General features: G+C 35.6%; 1 protein-coding gene and 1 pseudogene across 2 annotated transcripts; one reads left to right on the top strand and one right to left on the bottom strand.

Moving 5' to 3' along the window:
* Positions 1 to 13,912, top strand: part of LOC111411542 — a 31,992-nt pseudogene extending 18,080 nt beyond the window's left edge.
* A 1,841-nt stretch (positions 13,913 to 15,753) lies between these two features.
* Positions 15,754 to 18,464, bottom strand: LOC111410859 (F-box protein At5g07670-like). Of its 2 annotated transcripts, none has more exons than XM_023041434.1 (2): positions 17,053 to 18,458; positions 15,754 to 16,402 (listed from the first exon to the last, which is right to left on the bottom strand). In XM_023041434.1, exons 1-2 carry the CDS (start codon positions 18,303 to 18,305, stop codon positions 16,138 to 16,140), a joined length of 1,518 nt encoding a protein of 505 aa, XP_022897202.1. In that variant the 5' UTR covers positions 18,306 to 18,458; the 3' UTR covers positions 15,754 to 16,137. The 2 variants fall into 2 exon arrangements, with proteins under 2 accessions (XP_022897202.1, XP_022897203.1); XM_023041435.1 differs by having other exon boundaries at positions 16,283 to 16,402; positions 17,040 to 18,464.
* Between the last annotated feature and the right edge of the window lie 12 nt (positions 18,465 to 18,476).

Here is an 18,476-nt window from a genome sequence, read left to right as displayed (position 1 = left end):
TGAAGAAGAGATATGTGTGCACAAAATAAAAAAAATTGCTAACCAACTGTGGAGCACGGAAAGGGGTTGGGGTGTTTTCGTTATCATCAAATGTGAATATAGTTTGTACTTATATACTTTCAGACAATTGGTGAGACAGAGGAGAGAGTTTTGTGGTGTGCGAGTGTTTATAGTTTTTATTGAAACAGGGCTATTGATGATGAAGGCACAAATATCATAAATGAAATATTAGAAATTCTATCTTTTTTCAGTTCTTTGAAGTATTATGTGAGTTAAAAATGTATAAATTAAATATATGTTAAAAAATTTATATAGTCTTGATTGTATAGAATTTTATTGTTAGTTTACTGATGTGATTTGTATTTTTATGTCAATAAAACCAATCAAATCTTTATAAATAATTTACTTTTTGCTTTTGGTTTGACTGTGGTTGAACCTTTCAACTCTTGACCCTTTACCTTTTTAGTTCAATGCCCAGGCTGGTTTTCAAAACATTCGAAAAATAATCCAGCTTTTGAGATTGAGTATTTCATCTAACTAATATCTGCTGTTTTGTATTTATCCTCATTGTTCCGGTTGCGTCTGCTCAGGATTTTCCTTTCTTTTACAGGTCAACCATCAGGGTAATCTGATGTGTTGAACATTGCTGTGTTATGTGTTATCTTTTTGTATAGTCTATTCAACTTAAATGCTATGAAAATGAACTGAACTTTCTGTGCCCGCTCATAATGACGTGGTATTTGGAGTATTGAAGACTTTAAATGCCATTCTTTTCATTAACTGCAAGGTTTTTATTTTTTTGAAGTTAAAGTCTATATAGGAGGGTAGGGTTTAGGCTGGTGAGGATATATCAAAATTCTAGGGGTCTCATGACTTGCTGATGTAGCTCAAGTATAGAAGTAGAAAATAAGAAAACTGAAGGAACCAGCAGAAGGAGCACGATAGACAACCAGAGAGGAAGAAGAAGGAGAGAAGAAGAGGAGCAGAAGAGAGAGGGAGGGAGAGAATGTGTTTAATACTCATATATCATTTCATTCATCCAACCTGTCTCTCACTTACACAAAGGGCTGAATATATATAAAAATACAAAATATAAAAAAGCTTGGGCCAGCCTACATATATAATGCAAGCCCAAAGCAAAATACTAAACTAGCCCTATTGCAAAACATAATACAAGCCCAAAGCAAAACTTGAAAGTAGCCCAAAGCAGATGTCCTCATCACTTGCCCTTTATAATCTGTCTACATTTTTCGAACTAATACTTAGTGCGATTATTTCCATTCATCAACTATTTATAGCCCATCATATATGTTCTTCCCACTTTATATGATTTTTTCCCCTATTCTGCGCTATGTAATCTATTCCGCTGGAGTGGCTGAATATTTGATATGACCTTCATGTCACTTGAACAGGCTCCAGCATCAGAAAATCAGGATAAGATATCATTTATTTTCAACAACTTATCTCCGGACAATCTTGAAGCTAAAGCAAAAGAATTTTCTGAATTCCTGAAAGAACAATACTATCCCTGGTTTGCTCAGTACTTGGTGATGAAAAGGCTAGAATTTTCTCTCCCCCACTTCTTTTAAATGGTTTGGTATAATTGCAATTTCTGTTGAAAGTGGACTATTATTGCTCTTGGTTTGGGTTAGCAAAAAATTTGCCAAGCATTACATTTACCCCGAAACTGATGAAGCTGGATGAAATTGAACAAATGAAATAAGATTGACAAAAAACAACTCATTTGGATGCTGTCCTGATTTTTGATGCCATTAATGACAGAGCAAGCATTGAGTATAATTTTCATGAATTGTACTTGAAGTTCCTTGATAAAGTAAATTTGAAGCCTTTGAACAAAGAGATAGTTCAAGCCAGTTATGAGAACTGCAAGGTATGTATTCCCTAAATTACTCTGTTCTCCATGATGGTAATATAGATTGATGTTCGTATTCCATGTCCACATAATTTTTCAGGTTCTTTTAGTATCAGAGCTCATAAAGTCAAGTTCAGAAGAACGTTCATTGCTGAAAAATTTAGGAAGCTGGCTTGGGAAGATGACAATCGGCAAAAATCAAGTTCTCAGGGCACGGGAGATTGATCCCAAAGCTCTGATTGTTGAGGTTTCACTTTTTTTTTTTTTTTTACTATTTTTCCTTTACTGTCAAAGCAGTGTTCATGAAGTAATCTTCTTTATGCTGTCTTCATGGCCTTGACATATAGACCCTTCACGATGATAAGCTTATCTTTCTGAGTCCATCATATTTTCTATGTTTTTGCAGGCTTACGAAAAAGGATTAATGATTGCTGTTGTTCCTTTTACCTCCAAGGTATGCTTATCCTGTGGTTGATTTTCTCTCTGTGATGCTACCATAATGCGCTCATGTTATATACTCTTTCAGGTTCTAGATTCATGTTCAACTAGTGTTGCATATCGACCTCCTAATCCTTGGACCATGGGTATTCTTGGATTATTCACAGAGATTTATGCCATGCCTAATTTGAAAATGAATATCAAGTTCGAGATTGAGGTATTATTCTTGGGGGGAGGAGATGTCAAACTGTAAGATCTCTCAATAATCTCTTGATTTTCTTTTTATTTTTCAGCTCTTATTCAAGAACCTTAGAGTTGATCTAAAGGATGTAACACCAACTTCTCTTCTCAAGGATAGAATCCGAGAAGTTGTAGATAATCCTGATTTTTCCAACAACGTTGGATCTTCCCGGCCTCAGATGGTTAATGAGGCCAAATCTGGAATAACAGCCACACCAAATCAAGTTGATATACGCCTTGATGTTGCTAGTCCTTATCCTACTGGCCATTCACATATATTATCTGAGGTTAGCAGTTCTTCAATAGGTCCTTTTTAATTTTTCGCTCGAACTTGATTATTTGCTGATTTCAGTATTCCTCTCCTCTCTACCTTGCATCTGGCACATTGACGACTGATTAGAAGCTTCCTCCTGCTCAAGGTGTTTTACAAGGTCAATCAAAGTTTTCAGTTAATAAGGTGAGTTTACTTTTGCATGTGAGTTGTTTTGATCAAATATTGACCAGCTATTATAAGTTTTTTTGATATTTGCAGCTTTCCATACCCACAACTAATATAGAGAAGCAAGTTGTTGTCAATCCTAAGATTTGTAGTCAAGGCCTACACCTGCATTTACAGAGGTCTGATTCTATTATTTGAACCGTCTTTTATACTAAATGAACCATCACAATTCGCCTTTGTGCTATTTGTTACATTTGTTTGTTTGCTGCAGTGTGCTTCCAGTGACCATGGATAGAGCTATCAAAAATATAGTGTCTAGTATTGTGCAGCGCAGCGTTTTAATAGCAGCTCAGACAAAAGAGCTTGTTTTGAAGGTTTCTTTTCATGACTTTTTAGCTAGTTTTCTTATTTTTTTATGTTGTGAACTTAACTGCCAGCAAACTATACTCATTAAGAATTGTCAGCAAAAGAATTTCTTTCACGAAACATGCTGGTGCGGAAATGGAATTGAAGTTTTTGAAACGAATAAAATTGAACCAACTCGAAAATTTGTAGAGAATAATTTTATTATAATGAATTAGTCATTGAAAAAATTACAAAGCCTTCTTTTATGGAGGCAAAATAATCTCCTAATCCTAATAGTTTAAGGAAGATAAGTAATTAAAACCTAAAGGAATAAGTAATCAAAAACCTAAAAGAATAAAAAGTCATAATCTAAACAATAAATAAAATCATACCACCCTACAAATAAGTAAATAACTCCTATCCTATTTGTAGTAGAATAGTCCTACATCAATCTCCTCCATTCCGGAAAGAACTCGTCTTTGAGATTTGTTTAAGAAGAGAAAATTATTAATCAGGAGGTTAAATCTCCAAAAATTATGCGTCGCGTGAGGATTGGAACCTTGCTTGAACTTAAGGAAAATCTTTAGTCATGTGTTGCTGTGTTCAGGACTCGTTGGAGCAACCAACATTCACGACAATCAAAATCTACAAATTTTTGTTGGCAACATCTTCAAACCTATCCATCCTTCGTTCCAGATTCTAGACCAAGGCTGGTAATTTTGCAATCCTTTGATCGTCATCGTGAGGATGCTTACCACTACCGTTAACTCGAAAACTTTTAGAGAATATTTATTACTATAATGAATTGGTCATTGAAATAATTACAAAGCCTTTGTTTATCCTAATAGATTAAGGAGATAAGTAATTAAAACCTTAGAGAATAAGTAATAAAAAACCTAAAGAATAAAAGGTCCTAATCTAAACAAGAAATAAAATTATACTACAACTCTAAATAACTCCTATCATATTCGTAGTAGAATTGTCCTACATCACTTGCATCACTTGCATTGGCAGGACTATGCCGTGGACCCAGATGAGAGTCTCATACTCAATGCAGCACACTTGATGGTCGCAAGGTTGGCAGGAAGTTTAGCACATGTGACGTGCAAGGTAGAAATATATCTTGAGTTATTCTTTGGATTGTCTCTGATGTCAAACTTTGCTCATGATATACTGACACGATCCAATTATTCATTGTTCTTAGTGATTTTTTTTATTTTTTGCTAGGAACCTTTGCGTGGTTCAATATTGAGTCAGCTTAGGACTACACTTAAGTGTATGAGTACATCAAATGAACTTCTTGAACAGGCTGTTCAACTTTTGACAAATGACAATCTTGATCTTGGCTGTGCGCCGATTGAACAAGTTTCTATGGAGAAGGTCAGACTCAGTTTTTATGTGTTTATCATTGCAATACTTACTATGCTTCATTTGCATTGAACTTAATGACAAGCTGCACCAGTAGAAAAAGTGATATTGAATAGTTACAAACAGAATTAGAGAAGCAATAAGTGCTGTTATTAAGCCCCTGTTTGATCCCCATTACCTAAAGATGAAAATGGGGGGAATAGTATTTTTTAGAAAAATGAGTGGTTGAAAAAGAAGGAAAAATTTTCGATTTACGTGTAATATTATTTTATGGAAGATTGTGTGGTTGAAAATAGGAGAGAGAAAAATGAAATGTAATGTAATTTAATTTAATGGGGATCAAACATGGGCTAAACAAATTTTAATCATGTTCATTGGTTGGCCTATTATAGCTAGTTTTATGGTGTCTTTATCTTCTCAAAGCTTTGTTTTTAGAATTCCATGGAAACTTGTACCTCATGTATCTAAGTTTGAGGGCATTCAATTGTTACATTTTGAATTCTCTTTTTTCTAGCAAAATGACTGCATTCATATAATAAAGATATTCAAGGTTGTAAAAATTACAGAGTTTAGATCATGAGATAAAATAAAATTATGGAAGAGATTGATTGATAATAGATTGAGTGTAACCCCTTTTACCCTTTTTAATACTTCTTTTCAGGAATTTGTTTTGCTATGCCTATATAACCCTTATATGCTTAGTTCTGTTTTAATGCCTTTTACCCCCTCTGTACACTTTTTAGGAATGATTAATATCCCAAGCTTTTTCTACATGTAATTGAAAATTTGTATTTATATATAGATTAAACTATAACATCTTTTAAACTTGATAAAATAATTTTAGCTAAATTTTAAAAATTAATTTCGTTAAGGATTGGACTATTTAAAAGCCTTTCAAACTTGATAGAATTTTTTTGATAATAATAATTTAGGATTTATCCAAATTTTGAAACCAAATGATTTGTAGAATTTTTGATTGATAAATAAATTTGCATTTATTTATTAATTAATATCTTCATTTATATAACTTTCCTATATGTGATTAACCTAGTCCACCAAATCCTATGATGAAATCAATTAGTTCACGATGATTCAAAATGTATTGTTAATCAGAAAATAATTAATATTATTTAATATTTATGAATGTAATTGGCATTTAATACCATGAGATTGTTAATGCAAGATATCAGATATGTGACTTTAGTCTTAGAATCCTAAAAGATTTATACAAGAAAGGGGGAAAAGAAACTTCATAATGTAAGTTGATACAGGGTATTTTTGGTCCTTCGCAATTTTTTTACCCTAAAGAAAAGGCCTTTAAAAGGGAATCGCGCTTCATTAAAAACTTCAAAGAGGTCTCTGGAATTTTCCCTTCAGAAATATATTTAGGAAGGATGTGATGAAATACAGTTAAGATGGAGTTGGAACTCGCTTGCTTTTTCTTCCCTGTTATGTGGTGATCCCATTTACAGGCAATTCAAACGATAGATGGAGAAATAGCCCAACATCTTTCTATTAGGAGAAAGCATAGAGAGGGAGTTGGTTCCACACTTTCTGACGCTAGCCTGTATGCACAAGGTCAAATGGGTGCTCTATCAGAAGCTCTTCATCCTTTACCTGGCTGCCTCTCACAGTTGCAGCAGCGAATTTATGAGGTAGATCTCTTTGAAGTGTGTCCTCTGGAGACATGATATAAAGTTGATTAATATGGCTTCATTATATCTGACTGCATTTTCGTTGTTAGGACTTTGTCCGGTTGCCTTGGCAGAACCAGTCAAGCCAGAGTTCAATTGCTGTGCCTGCCAGTCCCTCCACTTCATCTAGCAGCAGTGGTTTGTATCGGCATTTTGCATTAGTGTATGGAGAAATAAACTCTGACATGTATTCATCTGGCCCCCTAAACTCAGGACTTGGTGTTGTTCCTCAGACTTTGGATATTGGCTCTGAGAAGATAGATACTGGTGCGGCCCAGCTTACTAGGTGTAGTGGATTTCTGTTTCTTTTTTCTTTCTCCTTGATATTTCATCTTCCATAAAATAACTGAATTGTATTGTTTCTTCATGTTTTTGGGTCATTTTTCACCGTTTCTTCAACTCATGTCACAATGGGTAATGTCTTTAGTCTTCAAAATCTCGATCATGATACTGTCACTTCATATTCCCCCATCGTAACTCCTCAACCGCATGCTGGGGAAACTTCTGATTCTGTAAAGGTTAGTGAAATTTTGTTTGCAAAAGCTCGTATTAATGTTATGGAGGTTCACATATAGTCAATAATAAGGTATTTCATTTGTTACAGGAATCAGGAACTTCTGCACAGCCTCCAAATCCAATTTTGGCTTCTGAGCACCTTGTCAGTAACATCTCAGAACCATTATTTACCACAGGAGATGCACTGGATAAGTACCAGACTATTTCAGAGAAGGTTTTAACTATAATTTATTTTCATCATCATATATCGTTGGAATTATGTACGGAGCCACAAATGGAGCCAATAGTTTCCTCGTGTTGAATAGGAACTGTCCATATACTCGTGTAGAAACACCATATTTTCCATTTTTCTTGGTTTGTGTGGCAAGGTTCTGTTGTAAACTTGTTTCAGCTTGAAAATCTATTGACTTGTGATGCTGAGGAAGCAAAAATTGATGCTAAGAAAGCAAAAATCAAGGTAAGTTTTTTTTTTTTTTTCCCAATTAATTCCATGCGTATTCTTTTCCCTGACAAGTCTATTGCGTAGTATACAGTTGAAATTTCCTTTGGATGTATGATAAGGATCTTATAAAGAAACATACCCCGAACACGTAATCCTGCAGGAAGTCATAGCTGAAGTTCCAGCAGTCATACTTAGATGCATAAACCGAGATGAGGCTGCCTTGGCTGTGGCTCAGAAGGTATGATGACATTGTATGAATTATTGGTTTCACATTCTAGAATCACCTCCTTAATTTGGATTCCTATTCTGCTATAGGCTTTCAAAGGTTTGTATGAAAATGGTTCAAACAATGCGCATGTGATGCACTTCTTGCCATCCTGGCAACGATCCCTGATGTTAGCAAACTTGTTGTTGAGGAGCGGACTAACACGGTATGACCAATTAACTTGCTACCTTTGTTCTACAGAGTCTAATATTTCTGCAAAATATGATAACTTAGAAACAAACTGAAGTCATTGTTTGCACATAAGTCAAATTGATGGCAGATTGTAGATTGGTTAAACTTATTCAACACTATCTTTAGATGTGATTGTTTTAAGATTTCTTGTCATTTTTCTTGAGATTGGTACTGTGGTTTTCAGTCTTTCTGATAACCCTCTTACCACAATAATTTTATAAGACAAGAAAAATCCTCTCTGGTATTTTAACTTGAAAAATAAATTCAATTTCAGTGATGCTGTTGGCTCTTTTTAATGAAACCTACTTAATAATTAGTAATTACTCTGTCTGAGATTTTCATCCTTCGTTGGGGTAAGGTTATCTAGATAGGAATCTAAGACATCTGAGTGACATACTTTGTGTACTTATTCTCGCATTTGTAGCTCAAACATATTGTGGGCCTTATGTTTCCTTCAAGAAATGCTAAAATGCCCCATTCTGGATTTAACCTATTAAAGGTGACTTTTGATAAACTAATCTAAAGGTAATACATTATTGTGAGAGACATGGAAAGGAAATGAAGACATTCAATTTGTAACTATGTGTGTATCCCTTGCTACTATACCCTGGTATTCTAATTAAGAGCTAGTCTTGATCTTTAAAAAAAAAGGAAATTATCCTGAATCTCTACCAACAATACCCAAATGCTGCAATTTACAAGTTCAAATTCAAAAGTCTAATATAATTAAGTTTTGCATTTTTCTCTGCTTATTTGGAGGATCATGTTGTCTTGGGACTCAAAAGAAGGATTTTTCTGATGACTTTTTGTTGGCAGGTGATCTACGCTGATGAGGACCAGAAATTTAAGAAAGATATTACTGTTGGTCTTATTCGTAGTGAATTGTTAAACCTTGCAGAGTATAATGTCCGTATGGCAAAACTCCTTGATGCTGGAAGGAACAGTATGTATCCCAGATGCTAAATTTTCTATTGGCATAAAGAAAAATTATTAAACTTCATTCCATGTATAATGTACAGAGGCTGCTACAGAATTTGCCAATTCTCTGATCGAAACCTTGGTTATTGATGATACAAAAGTCATATCGGAACTACACAATCTTGTTGATGCTCTGGCAAAGGCACTATCTTCCTCAATTTTGTCTCCCATACAGCATATTCACATATTCTATGAGGCTTTGATTATTTTCATATTTTCAGCTTGCGGCAAGACCTGGATATCCTGAGTCATTGCAACGGCTGGTTGAGATTGCTAAGAATCCTGCTACTAATGCTTTGTTTGACCTTTCTGTTGGGAAGGATGAAAATGCCATATCGTCTAGGGACAAAGAGGTGTGGCTTTTTTTTTTGTTTTCCATTTTTTGGCTCTCTATTAGGTCTGAAATTAAGTTTCTAGGACTACACATGTTTCAATTTTCTGGAACAGGGCACGGGGGTTTCTGGAGTGAGCAGGGAAGATTTCATTTCAGCAGAATTGGTGGAACCAGACCCTGCTGCTTTTAAAGAGCAGGTACTGATTCGATTTTTTACTTAAATGTTACATGCTTAAATAGGCTTCACATGATGCCAACGCACCCCTCCCCCCTTACATACCCCACATTTGCATATTTGTGTGTAGTATTATCAGTTTGTTGAATATTATCCACCCAAGGCTACTGTAGTTACCTCCACATAATTTCGGATCTTGACACAGTATACGCTAAACTATCAATCACTATCTGTATGCCTGTATGAGAATCGAGAAGATTTAAGAAGAGAAGGGGATAGGATTGAGAGAATTCTTGAATAAGTTTTACTAGAAAGGACTGGAAAATAGTAGTTAAAGAATTCTGGAAATTCAGCTATACATGAATTTTTTATGTTCCTTCTTAGTATTGTTCTTTCTTCTCTTTATTATCACTTTCTTAGTTGTTCGTTTTTTGCAGTCACTAATTCTGTCATCCATGGATATGCCACTTCAGTTGCTACACACTGTATAAACATATTTACTACTGGAATGTATCTGTTTTTCATGCCAAGTATCGCTAGAGAGCAAAAATAGTGGTACACTATGCACATCACCAACTGCTGAATTCTACTACATTGACTTTGTCCAGTATCAAGCTAAAAACTACACCAAACTAATTTTTAACTCAATTTCAAGTCACAAAGATCACCTGAATGAAGTTCTGGTAAATGATCTTGTTCATGAATTATAACTGTTCAAATAGCTGCTTTGCAGCTCTCATAATTCATTTATTGGACAAGAAATTTCCAAGTATTAACAGGTCTTCATTTTTTTTTCTTTACTACAAAAAGTTGAAAGTTGACTTAGAAATAGTAACTTAAAAATGTCTGAAATCTTCCTAGTAACATCTAATAGTTTCATATGCCAATGTATTCACAATTCCTATCATTTAATATCTGATGCATATGTCTTCCTTTTGTTACTACCTGTTACTTAATTTCCTACATGTTTATCTTTCATTGGGTGGGGAAATCTTAGACTTGCTATTCCTTGGAGAATGCAGTGGACTTCATAAATTGTTCATTTGTTAATTTTCTATTCATATAGGTTTATGCGCTCTTTGTTGAATGGTACCAAATATGTGAACTGCCTGGAGCAAATGATTCAGCATGCGTTCATTATGTCTTACACTTACAGCAGAGAGGCCTTCTTAAAGGAGATGATGCATCATATCGCTTTTTTCACCTGCTCATGGTCAAATTCCTATTCTTATCATACATAACATCTATGGTAGGATGTCTAGAGTTTAATATTCAATGTGCTTCTTTTCAGGAAATTTCGGTTTCACATTGCTTATCTTCTGAGGTGCTTAATTCTGGCCTTTCTCAGGCTCATCAAGGACAACCTCTATCATTCTTTGCCATTGATATATATGCCAAATTAGTCTTCTCAATTCTGAAGGTAGGCATCACATCCTTGGGCTATTTGGTTTCGGGTTTCTTCCTTTTTCTTGTCAATTTTCAAAATTAATGGTGGTAATTTTCCTCCCACTCAGTTCTCGTTCTATTGGCTTTTCCTTCTGTTCCCATTAGCTTGACTTCCTGTACTATTCTCATTGTGTTGACTTCTCTTCCTGCTAATTTTCCAGTTTTCCTATAAAAATGAGGGATCTGGCAAACTCTCGCTTCTGCCTAAGGTATGAATCCCACCTGAAAGTTTCAAAGTTTCTGTGGCTTGTCTGGGGATTCTAATATACTTTATAATTTGATTCTACAGGTTCTTTTGATGATTGTGAAGTTCATTCAGAAAGATTCTGACGAGAAGAGGGCATCCTTCAATCCCAGGCCGTATTTTAGGTTATTCATTAACTGGATACTGGATTTGTGTTCCTTGGACCCCGTTTCTGGTGGCGCTAATTTTCAGGTTTGCTGTGTGGCATTCATTTCAAAGCTTCTGATGATTGTGAATTAACTTTAGCATTAACTTGTTATCTTCTAGGTTTTGACTGCTCTAGCAAATGTCTTTCATGCTATTCAGCCTCTCAAATTTCCAGGATTCAGGTAATCATAGGTTCATCGCCAGTATGTCAAGATAAACTGTTATATTTTTTCATTGAGTAGGCTCTTAATGTGATTAGTTAAGAAGCTGGTGTTTTTTTTACAATGGGTGCTTCTTCTGTTTGTGCTTCTTCTGTTTAAAGTTTAGTGTATATTCAAGTGTGGAAAAATGTGATCTTCGTCAAGGTATGGCTATAGGTATGCAATGGTGTCATGGCACCAACTTGTACATGTTTGTACGTGGCAAAAAGTTCTTTTCTATGGAACATTGGTTCAAACTAGGTTGTTAATATCAAGAGTTATCTGTAAAGGTATGAGTTGTTTTGCAAATTATGTACAAATTATTGAAAAACGATTGTGACATTCATTTATAATTTTGATCTTCAGCAACCAATGCTTGGTGGTGATATGTTTTGGTAGGTTGAACTGACTTGGCAAGTTGATTTCAGTTTTGCGTGGCTTGAGTTGATTAGTCATATAGAAGTTTCATGCCAAAATTACTCACAGCAAATGCACAGAAGGGGTGGCCCTATTTTCAACTACTGTTGGTAGACTTGTTTCAGTTCATGGAGCCATTTTTGAGGAATGGAGAACTTGGAGAGTCGGTGTGCCTCTATATTATGAATACTAACTTTTTTTTCTTATTATTGCTGGAAAATCACTACATGTTTGATTTTTCCTTTTTAATTATGTGTCTGCACTTAGGTCCAGTTTCTCTACAGAGGAACGGTCAGGGTACTAATGGTGCTTCTCCATGATTTTCCAGAATTTCTTTGTGACTATCATTTCAGTTTCTGCGATGTTATTCCTCCTAGTTGCATACAGATGCGAAGTATAATCCTTAGTGCATTTCCTCGCAATATGAGGCTACCTGATCCTTCTACTCCTAACTTAAGGGTGTTTTCACAATCTTATATTTGATCATAATCTGCTTAGCCATCTATTCTGATACATTATATTTAGATTGATCTGCTGGCTGAGATAAGGCAAGCACCACGAATTCTTTCTGAGGTTGATGCAGCTCTTAAAGCAAAGCAGATCGAGGGTGACGTGGATGAGTACCTGAAGGTAAATCTGAATGAAAACACAAACACAATTTTGAATTATCGGAGAGAAAATATAGTTGGTCACAAAGCAGATTTTGTTCTAGTTTTACACGTTTAGTTTTGTTCTGTTCTCAAAATCTTTTCTCCTGTCAATTTATCCCATAGACAAGGCAACATGGCTCCTTATTTCTGTCTGAGTTGAAGCAGAAGCTTCTGCTTTCTCCAAGCAATGCAGCTCGTGCTGGGACTCGTTACAATGTTCCTCTCATCAACTCCCTTGTCCTATATGTTGGGATGCAGGTATTTTCAAATTTCTTCCCATCGGTCCGTAAACTGCCCACATAAATTAAAAAATATGTAAGCTGCAGGAAGACGATATATATTGTGTACTATCCTAGTCTTCTTTTTAACCTGCATGATGTTTATGCTTTTCTATATGCTTTTTTTTTTTTTCAAATCAACCCTCGGGGAAATTTTCTGTAGGCTATTCAACATCTGCAGGCAAGACCACCCCAACATCCACAATCTATAGCCAGTTTGACCACTTTCTTGGAGAGTGCTGCTTTGGACATATTCCAGACTATGATAATGGATCTGGACACCGAGGGCTGTTACCTCTTTTTGAATGCTGTGGCTAACCAACTACGAACAACCACACACATTACTTCTCTTTCGTCCTTCTCTATCTTTTTGCTGAGACTGACCAGGTGTGTATGACATCTCCGTCTTTTCAATTAATTCTATGTTAATCAATATTGCTTCTTTTATTCTCCCGATTTCCCTGCATTTTTTTAGGGATACATAGATACTCTCTCAGGAAAAATCAACGGAACATAATTTTAGTTATCATTTCTGATTGAATAATTTATCTAGCACCAACCTATTTTGCATTACGTAATAGGTTCAATTAAAAGTGAATTATGTGATTCATTTAATTGTACTTATTATTTAATGACACTTAGTGCCACCTAGACTAGACTAGTGTTGTAACACTAATAGTGCTAAATAGCATTACTGTTTCTGATACCTATCAATTTGAACATCCATGTTTGACATGATTATTCTAATTTGAGCAGGAAATGGTTCAAGAGCAAATCACAAGAGTCCTATTGGAACGACTTATCGTTAATAGGCCTCATCAATGGGGTCTTTTGATTACTTTTGTTGAGCTCATCAAGGTAACCTTGTCGTTATTAATTAATTAAATATTATTAGAAAGTATTGTAATGCACAGATTGCTTTGTTTGACAGTTCTTAATTTTTTATTATTCTCTTCAAAATAGAACCCTGGGTATAACTTCTGGAGCCGATCTTTTACAAGGTGTGCACCGGAGATCGAGAAACTCTTCGAATCGGTCTCGAGGTCATGTGGGGGTCCAAAATCTGTTGCTGAGAATGTGATATCCGGTGTAGTAGAAGATAATATGCACTGAGCTTTACTTGTTTGATATGATACTTAAATGTGAAAACAATGTCAATGTAAATAATTAGACCTTGTATATTTCTTCACGTTGCATTCTGATGATTTTGGAGATACTTTTTCTTTTTAAACTTTGACGTCTTCTAAAAACCATAATATTACTCTGTTTTCTGATATTTTAATACATTCTTTGTTCCACAGTAGAAGATAAGGACATTCCCAAATTTTAAACCAATCAATCCATTCTCTTCATTTAAACCATTAGTTAAGGTTCAAGTTCAATTGACCGATCCATGCAAATGTGATTTTGTTGGGTTATTTAATTCCTATTAACTAATAAAGTGACGATTTTATTTATTACCTGATGGTTAGAGAACAGCACATAAATACTAAAAATAGGGTAATATACAAAGCAAAAGTATTTCAAAATTACGCAAATAAATAATAAAAGAAAATTCAGCTTATAAGATCTTTTAATTTAACATATAACTAGAGCTGTAACATTGAGGTGCAATCCCTTGTAGAGTTCATCACATACAAATAGAAGAAAATTAATGGGAATTATGAAACAACAATATATGCCTTTGCCTTCATAATGCTAGTTCAGCCAATGATTTCCACTTGAACATTACCATCATATCTTCGCAACAATCTAAACATCAGTTTAGACAATTTTTGCACAACTGACACACGCTGAATGGTAAAACAGTAATTATGTATATTTCGACTGCAAACCTGAAAATGTTGAATTTGTACATCTATTATGACACCTTATAATACGGATTGCCTGCAAATTCAGTTATCAGAACACCATTTACCTACTAGCTCCCTGGCAATTTTACAGCGTTGTTACCGTATAAACAGGGAAGAAAAATCCTCTTAGTTGCCACGGACATCCTATCCATCTATTTCTTTACAAATCTTATCGAATGCAAAATGGTTTCACCACACATCGAGGATTATATCAACTTGACAGGCCTGCATTAACTTAACCAAATATAAGCTCGAGAGCATGTGTGCATCAAATGAAAAATAACACTAAATATGTCATAGTCGCTCAATAAGAGGTTCACAAGTAATTTGAATGGAAATAGTAACGGCCTATGTTAGTACATACAAGTTTGTGGTCAGGTCAAAATCATCCAAATCAAGCTCCTATGAACATTTGAGCATAGTATAAACAAGGTACCAAATACCAATACTTGCCTGGAGAGGTCTTCAAACGGGCTTCATCTGTAGTACAACATATCGGCATTATCTACAAGGCTTACCTTGGTGAACACGTGTTATGATTGTAAGAAAAGATCTGCTTTCATTTTTCTTATGCCATATGGCAACATATTAACAATTATCAGAAAAGAATAAGCAGTTGATTATCATAAACAGCAAAAATCTTCAAGTTCAATCAATAGTTCAGTGTAAAGTAGCCCAGTATGAGGAAACATCATGACCAGATTGCTAGCCAAAATGAAATTTAAGCAGAAACAAAAGCATTTATTAATTTTCTTCAAAATACTGAAAGAATTATATTTGTACTTCAGTTGCACGATTTCAATTTTGACATAAATACATACAAGCAAAAGCATTGACTGGACTGACTTCAGTTTTACTTGGGTTGATTTCAATCATGCATAACTTTAATCCTTGACTCAGTAACTACATAATGACCTCTTACCATTTTCAGAAATATGTGGATAGAGATCCATGGATGCACGCCTGAACAAAAGAGGAAAAATAGAATGGCAACCACCAAAAGGGAGCACAATGCGGTCAATCCACGAAACCAGTTAACTTTCTGCAGAAGCAAGTACTGAAGATGCTACATGCAAATCAAACTCAACCGTAAATGTCTATTGTCTGGAAGGAAATTTGTAAACCGTAAATGTCTATTGTCTGGAAGGAAATTTGTACTCGAATAGAATGAGTACTGTGAAGCACAAGTATAGGTTCATTATATGTAGAAAGAAAGAAATTAAGAGAAGCATAGATTTTTTTATTTTATTCCTAGAAACTCAACACAAGTACAACTTTTGCTACAAGAATAGTTCCTTAACTTTATGGATAACAGGAGAAACAGCTGAATCTAATTAAACACATTGAATGAGTCGATTCTATTCTTGGGAAAAAAAGGCTAACCACAATTATTTTGAGAGAAAATCTGATAACCTAGAATGATTAGCTCCCCTGTGAAGCTCAAAATTAAAAGGTATTCGCTCACTCTTAATCAACATGAGGTCCAAAATACTGTCTTGAGGCTGTTAGTTCATCATGCAGACACCCTTTACAGTTGACATTTGAAATAGCTTGGCATTTATTCAGCCTGCAGTTTCTCCGTATGTATTAGTGCCTAAAACTGTCACTTCCTCAATGATCTACCACCTTTTTGTCCCACTCCTGTCCCTGCAAGCCCTGCTTCCATTAGAGACCTGGAATCTGGTCGCCATTTCAACTCTTTGAGAACAGAGAATAAAGTCGCTAATTCTGGTGTTATTTCACTGTCCTTTATATTGTTACATGCAACTACTCTAAGCCTATCAAGCTTTTTCCAAAAAGGAATTACTGATTCTAATCCTTCCATTGTCAGTAATGAGCATCCTTCCAGCGAGAGATATGTTACACTCCTACAATGTAAAATTAGCATCCATCAAAATTTCAGTTCCAGAATTGGAAGGCTCGTTTCCAGTAGCACAAACAATTCAATTAGCAATTATTTATTCCATCTTTCTATTTTTAAAACAATAAATTCATTTCTCACTTTTCCACATAGAAACATGCTAGCATTGTAACAACAATGATTTGCGTGTATATATTTACATTTACATTGAAGTTCTAGAAGTTAATACAATCATGATGAAACATTCAGCCATAGAGGAATGGCATACAATTCTAAGAGCATGTTTCGGTGTGCTTAAACACAAACACAAACGTTCTCCAAAAAATAACAACATATATTTCTGAGCAATTTTAGCCAGGCAGTCCAATTAAACACATTATCTTACTAAGAATTAAAATCGTTCCCAGTACAGCAATTAAAATCGCAATAGCTTGTAATGTTAAATGACACGAGATTGGTATGCAGACTTTTATATACGGCGACAGGTTCAACCGAAGGGCTCAAACACCTGTTGGACATCAACAACGCTTAATAGGTATATCTTTAACTATTTCTACATTATTAAGCATTCATAGAATTGTAAATCAGAAGACAGTTGAATGCAGTTCAATTTCTATAAAAACGATCATACAAAAAAGCATTACCATTATACCATACCTGCAAATACTTGCAGCATTAAATATACTGTTGTCCAATCCCCAACAATCCTCAAAAACTATATTCCTAACAGTCCGACACACTAGAAACAACGCTCTTACGCCCAGTTTTTCCCGCATCTGACATTGTTGCACATGCAACTCTTCCAGAGTTGGACAATAACCCAAATACTCATCTGGCCCCGGATTTGAATCAATACTCTTGCAAGACTGAATCCTCAAAGTCTTCAGGTTCCCGCAATATGACAAAGCCGACAACCATCCACCATCCATACTATGATCGCAAAGCACTAACTCCTCTAACATCTGGCAACAGTGACCTATTGCTTTAATCCCGTCATAACTCCCTTCGCATCCAACTAACTCGAGCCTCAATAATCGCCTACACCCCTGTGCCAAAATTGTCATCCCTATGTCTGACACCACTGAATCATATATCCCATCAAGATGTGAAACCAATTTCAGCATCTGCAAATTCTGACACTTGAAAATTCCCTTTAAAGATGAATCTCCACAACAGAGCAATTCCATTTCCTGCAGCAACTCGCATTCATCTGCTAAAATACGCAACCCCTCCTCACTCACATTCATCAAAACCACTTTCCTCAAGTTTCCACACCCCTCCGCCAATATCCTCACCCCTCTGTCAACTACATCAGAGCCTAAAACGTCCCCTTTCTTAACCAGAAACCCCTCATTTTCCCCAACCTCCGAGTCCAAATAAACGGAACATAATCTGTTACTCAACAAAATCCCGGAATTCCGTTCAGATTTAATACAAGAGGGCACAATATTAACATCAACTAAATTAGGAAACCGAAAACTAAGCCTACCCGATTCCAAAAACTCCCAATCCAACAACTTGATAGAATTAATCAATTTTCCACTTAGCATACACCACCTCTTGCACACCAATGAATTCGAAATATGCTGTTTCTTGTCAGATATTTTTGAGAGGATTTTCAATAATAACTTATCAGAAAGCATAGATGAGTAATCAGGTGCGGCGTTCCCATGGCTAATCGGTCGAGAATTAAACGGGTCGGACTCGGGTTCGGGTTCGGACTCGGAAGGAGGGGTAGTGGAGGAGGAGTTTGAAAGAGACTGGAGGCGCATTTTGAGGACTACATTCTTCAAGGCCTCATTAGAGGACAACCATGGGCCGGACCAGCTTGAACGCCGGTTCTTTTTTACAGCCGGCGTTTTCTTCCGGTCCAGGTTTGAATCCGGGCTCCTGTCGGGTGGAGACGGCATACGTTTGAGCTAGGGTTAGGGTTTCGGAGTCTCCGATCTTCAGCCGCATCGCCGAATATTCTCTCTCTGGAAACTGATAGCAGCAAACATTTCTATTGACTGTTTCTCTCTCTAAAATGAATGCACATACAGAAGTTAATAATAACTTTTGTGAGTTCAATGGAAGAAATG

Source organism: Olea europaea, chromosome 15, assembly GCF_002742605.1.
Source record: "Olea europaea var. sylvestris chromosome 15, O_europaea_v1, whole genome shotgun sequence".
NCBI classification, from domain to species: Eukaryota; Viridiplantae; Streptophyta; class Magnoliopsida; order Lamiales; family Oleaceae; genus Olea; species Olea europaea.
This window is presented reverse-complemented; position numbering and strand designations above follow the sequence as displayed.

Coding starts and splice junctions, on each gene's coding strand:
- LOC111410859 (XM_023041434.1), bottom strand. CDS start 18,305: ATGCCGTCTCCACCCGACAGGAGCCCGGATTCAAACCTGGACCGGAAG. Junction 16,403..17,052: donor AATGCTGCAAGTATTTGCAG/GTATGGTATAAT, acceptor TTTACATTGTAG/GAGTGTAACATATCTCTCGC.